At 36.7% G+C, this 4112-nt stretch overlaps 1 protein-coding gene across 1 annotated transcript in view; it reads left to right on the top strand.

Moving 5' to 3' along the window:
• Positions 1 to 4112, top strand: part of syne1 (spectrin repeat containing, nuclear envelope 1) — a 172957-nt gene that overhangs the window by 73285 nt on the left and 95560 nt on the right. The window contains exons 57-60 of the mRNA XM_015395967.1: positions 256 to 433; positions 555 to 737; positions 833 to 976; positions 3442 to 3597. Of these exons, the coding sequence (XP_015251453.1) occupies positions 256 to 433; positions 555 to 737; positions 833 to 976; positions 3442 to 3597 (661 nt within the window). The remainder of the gene's footprint in view (positions 1 to 255; positions 434 to 554; positions 738 to 832; positions 977 to 3441; positions 3598 to 4112) is intronic.

The following is a 4112-nucleotide window of genomic DNA, read 5'->3' as shown; positions in this document are numbered from 1 at the left end:
AGAATTCTGAATTTTTTTCTGAAATCTGACTTTTTCCTCAGAATTCTGACTTTTTTCCCATATTAAACTGAAATAAAATAAAATTAGTTAACTTTTTTAATTTTTTCAGTGGCCCTAATCCTCTTCCGTAAAAACGTAGTTTTCTGATTTAAATTAACCTCAGTTATTTATTTCTAGAGGTCATGTATCAAAAACAGTATGAATGTGTCTGTTTGCTGTATTATTAAAAAAAATCTATTTCTGCTATTTTTCCAGTTTGTGTCTTCAAGCCACCAGAGATTGTCAGAGTAAAGAAAAGGTGCTGGATCAAGGCTTCCGCTCTGCTTTCAGGGAATTTCAGCAATGGTTGGTTAATGCTAAGATCAATACCGCCAAATGTTTTGACGCACCTCAAAATCTCAGTGAAGCCTCATCTAGTTTCCAGAAGATTCAGGTTGGTGACATCGTTTTTTTTAATAAAACTACGACACTGATCCCCATTACCATAGTAAAGCTTACATTCTTTACTCAACCGGGTTTAAGTTATAACCTTACATCTTGTCTTGCCCTCGTAGGAGTTTCTTAATGACAAAGAACAGGGTCAGTCCAAGCTGAATGCTGTGTTTGTAAATGGAGAGCTCATCTGTAGCATCGCAGCTAAAGACAAAACCGATGCAGTTCGGGGGAAAATGAACACGGCCCGAGAAGACTGGAAACACATCATGACCAGCCTGCACAACAGAGAGACAAGTTTGCTGGTAAGCATTTAAACATTTGAGGACTGCCTTTCATTTTATTCTCTTAAGCTTTTATTCCTGAGTTTAACACTGAGGTTCTGTATTTGCCGTTTCAGAACCTGATTTTGCAGATGAAGGATTTTGAGGCAAGTGCAGAACCTCTTCAGGACAGTTTGAATGCCACAGAGCTGGCTGTACAGGAGAGTAGCACACGACTTTATGATCTCACGGCAAAAAAGCAGGAGCTTCATAAACTGCAGGTATTAATGTCCAAAATCAAGCAGACTTGAACCACCATCTTAAAGCAGACATCTTTAAGTGCATTCATCCAGTGCTGGAACATTACTGCTGCTTTCATTTGCAGAACAATCATCATTCCAGCTCAGGCAGAATTTTTAGCAATTTTTCAATTTCTTATTAGAGAGACATTTTGTTAGTTCTTACTCAAATATATGTTTAAAACTATGTTTTAGACTTTTTAAAACAAAAACATCTTTTGATGAGCAGACTGATTCCTCAGTAGTTCAGCACCAATGCATCTATAAGCCTGTAAACTGTTTTCCCCAAATTTAATTTGGGTCGGAAGTTTCCCGTACTTTTTCTGCAGATGTGCGTCTTTGTTAAATGGATCTAACCTTGCAAATAATTGAAGCGTTTTAATTATAATTTTTTGGGATTTTTATGGATACTCAGAAGCAAGTGGTGATCTGTCGGATCAGCATACCCCGTCAGACCAGCATATCCATAGTCAATACCCATGCGCAAGACATCAGATTTGCGTTTATCCCTTTAGCTTTGTACAAAAAATACACTTTAAACTACCTCAACGGGCGTATATCCCTTTAGACATGTCCAAAAAAAAAAACAATTTAAAGTCAGATCGCCATACGCTTCAAAAAACACAAAAAAGTAAAATAGTTTTTTGAAGAAGAAAAGCAAGAAGGAGCCAAGGAGTGCTGCAGTTTTAAAGTTGTGGTCACAGGTGGCAGTGACATTAGAACGCTCCATAATGCCTCTTTAAAAGCTATAAATAAGAAATAATTTATGTATATCGACTCTCTGCATCAACTGAAAATTGACCTGTCTTTAAAGAAGATGGCTAAAAATTAAACTCCTCCTGGCCAGTAGGGGGTGCACTCATGCATTCCCGCTCATTCCCACCTTTAACTGTATTGTTTGCTATTGGTTGCCAGGTCACGCAACCATTTAACTTACCTGTCAGAAGGAAAGTGGCGACATTTCTTCTGAGCCCTTTTCATCCTTAAATTGGCACCAACAACCTTAAAAGCTTCATCCTTGCTTTGCTTCTTTTTTGTCCTCTATAATCTGATAAATGTGGTGCTTAGAAGGATTCCTATTGGTGCAGAATCCTTTCGCGTCGACGGCATATTAACCAGATGTAACTATTGATGTATTTTGCACCCATCAAAATGTATAAAATAATTTTTTCTATACTTTTTTCTGTAAAATTTGTAATTTTATTCTGCAACACTATAGATGGTGTATGGGTGTATTATTTTAAAATAATAATTTTAATGATAAAAGTTATAGCTATGATATGAAATAATATCCTCAAAAACAGCCCAAAAATTTCTTCATCACTTAACAGGTGCAAAGACTATAAAATTATGTCACATTCAATTAAATCCTTTATAAGAGGCATTACCGATGTTTAGTTTTTTTGTTGTTGGTTTTTTTTACATTACAAAAATAGATGTGTGACACCTCACTAAATCTTCTGTTTTTTTGGAAAAATCTTTATTAGCTTATTATAAAGAGAAAATGTTGCATATTAGATAACGTGTTAGATTTTTGAATAATTTCTTTATTCTAACTGCAGGACCTTTAGGCAGCCTTTCCGTCATTAAGAATCATCATTATGATGGAGGTTCAGTTGCTTCATGTCCAAGGTTAAAAAATGGACAAATGAAAACAGAATACACATTTAAACTTAATCCACATCTTATCTTAGAATCTGATGAGTATTTATTTAGTAATGCTAACCATGCTTATCATGCTAAAATCTATCAACATGGCAATAACTATGAGATTTTGGAAGGATTGACAGCTTTGCTGATTACGTATGTTCTATGGCAAACAGAATTGGGGATCTTCAGATATCTAAAACTGGTAGTTTTTCTGTAATACAGCTGTGAGCGTCCTGCTGTTTACCAAAGTTACACTCTCTGTTTTAAAGTAGCAGTTTAAATGAACAGATGAAATGCATTGGTGGAATAGAATACATTTTAAGTAGCTTCCTATGCCTTCTGTCCTTCTTCTGACTTAATTTATAAACCTCACACTGATAATGAGAATAGCTGAGAATCCTTCTCTCAGTAATGACTTCCACACTAGTGAGTATTAGTGTTAGAGCTTCAGTATGGCGCATTCAGTGTTTGGAAATAGAAAGTATTTTGAGTTTCAGACTAACAAATCATTGATTAAGGGTTTGTCAAGCATGAAAGCACCCGTTGAGTTTCTGGTACATCTCTTAGGTTAAGTCTTTGTTCAGATTGCACCCCGATGTGCCTTTGCTAACTGCCAACATGCTTCGTTTGTCTTTGGTTCTCTTTGTAGAGCAACAGCTTATATCAGCTTTTCTGATTGTTTGTTTCTCATTTACTTTTCCATCTGCTCTCATCTCTAACATCCCGCTCTTCACCTTTCGTACAAACCTGTGTGTCAGCTTGCATGCCTCTGTGATAACCTGCTTGTGCTCTTTCAGTCTGTGCTTGAGGAGTTAGCTTCTCACGAGGTTCAGCTGAACAAGCTGAAGGAGAAGGCCCAACTATTGTGGGATGAACACTCGGCCGGGAAGGGCTTTGTGCACCGTGTCTCGCAGCTATCTGCTCAGTGCCTAGCTTTAACCAACCTCACCAAGGTAAAGTAATGCCTGTGAGACTGACTGTGCACTAGGGACGCTCCTTTATCTTATCCTTTATTATCATCTATCTTATCAAGCTCATGAATTTTAAAAACAAAAATTCCAGTTTATATTTGAAAACCTCCCAAACTGTTGGTTTGATTTGAGCACCCTAAGATATGACTTTATAAAAAAATATATTTTTATATCCAGTTTCCATTTACTTTTAAATAGTAAGATTCATAGGCCGTTTCTCAATTCACCAGAACGTGAGTACGTACTCGCGTTCTCGTCAAGTCCGTTCTTGGTGAGAACGCAGGAAGATCGGACTTGACGAGAACGCGAGCACGCATGTGTATTGGAACAGAAGCGTACTCGTGACGTCATCACATGCAACGTTCTTTAGCCTTTCTTTAACAGTCAAAACTATTTATTCCCTACACAAAACATTTTGAAAACAATATTTTCAATTTCTAAAGCTTAAAAAACATTTTAAAAAATTACCGCAGCGTGGATATAAAACCAGCAATGGC

Source organism: Cyprinodon variegatus, unplaced genomic scaffold, assembly GCF_000732505.1.
Source record: "Cyprinodon variegatus isolate N-32 unplaced genomic scaffold, C_variegatus-1.0 Scaffold770, whole genome shotgun sequence".
NCBI classification, from domain to species: domain Eukaryota; kingdom Metazoa; phylum Chordata; class Actinopteri; order Cyprinodontiformes; family Cyprinodontidae; genus Cyprinodon; species Cyprinodon variegatus.
This window is presented reverse-complemented; position numbering and strand designations above follow the sequence as displayed.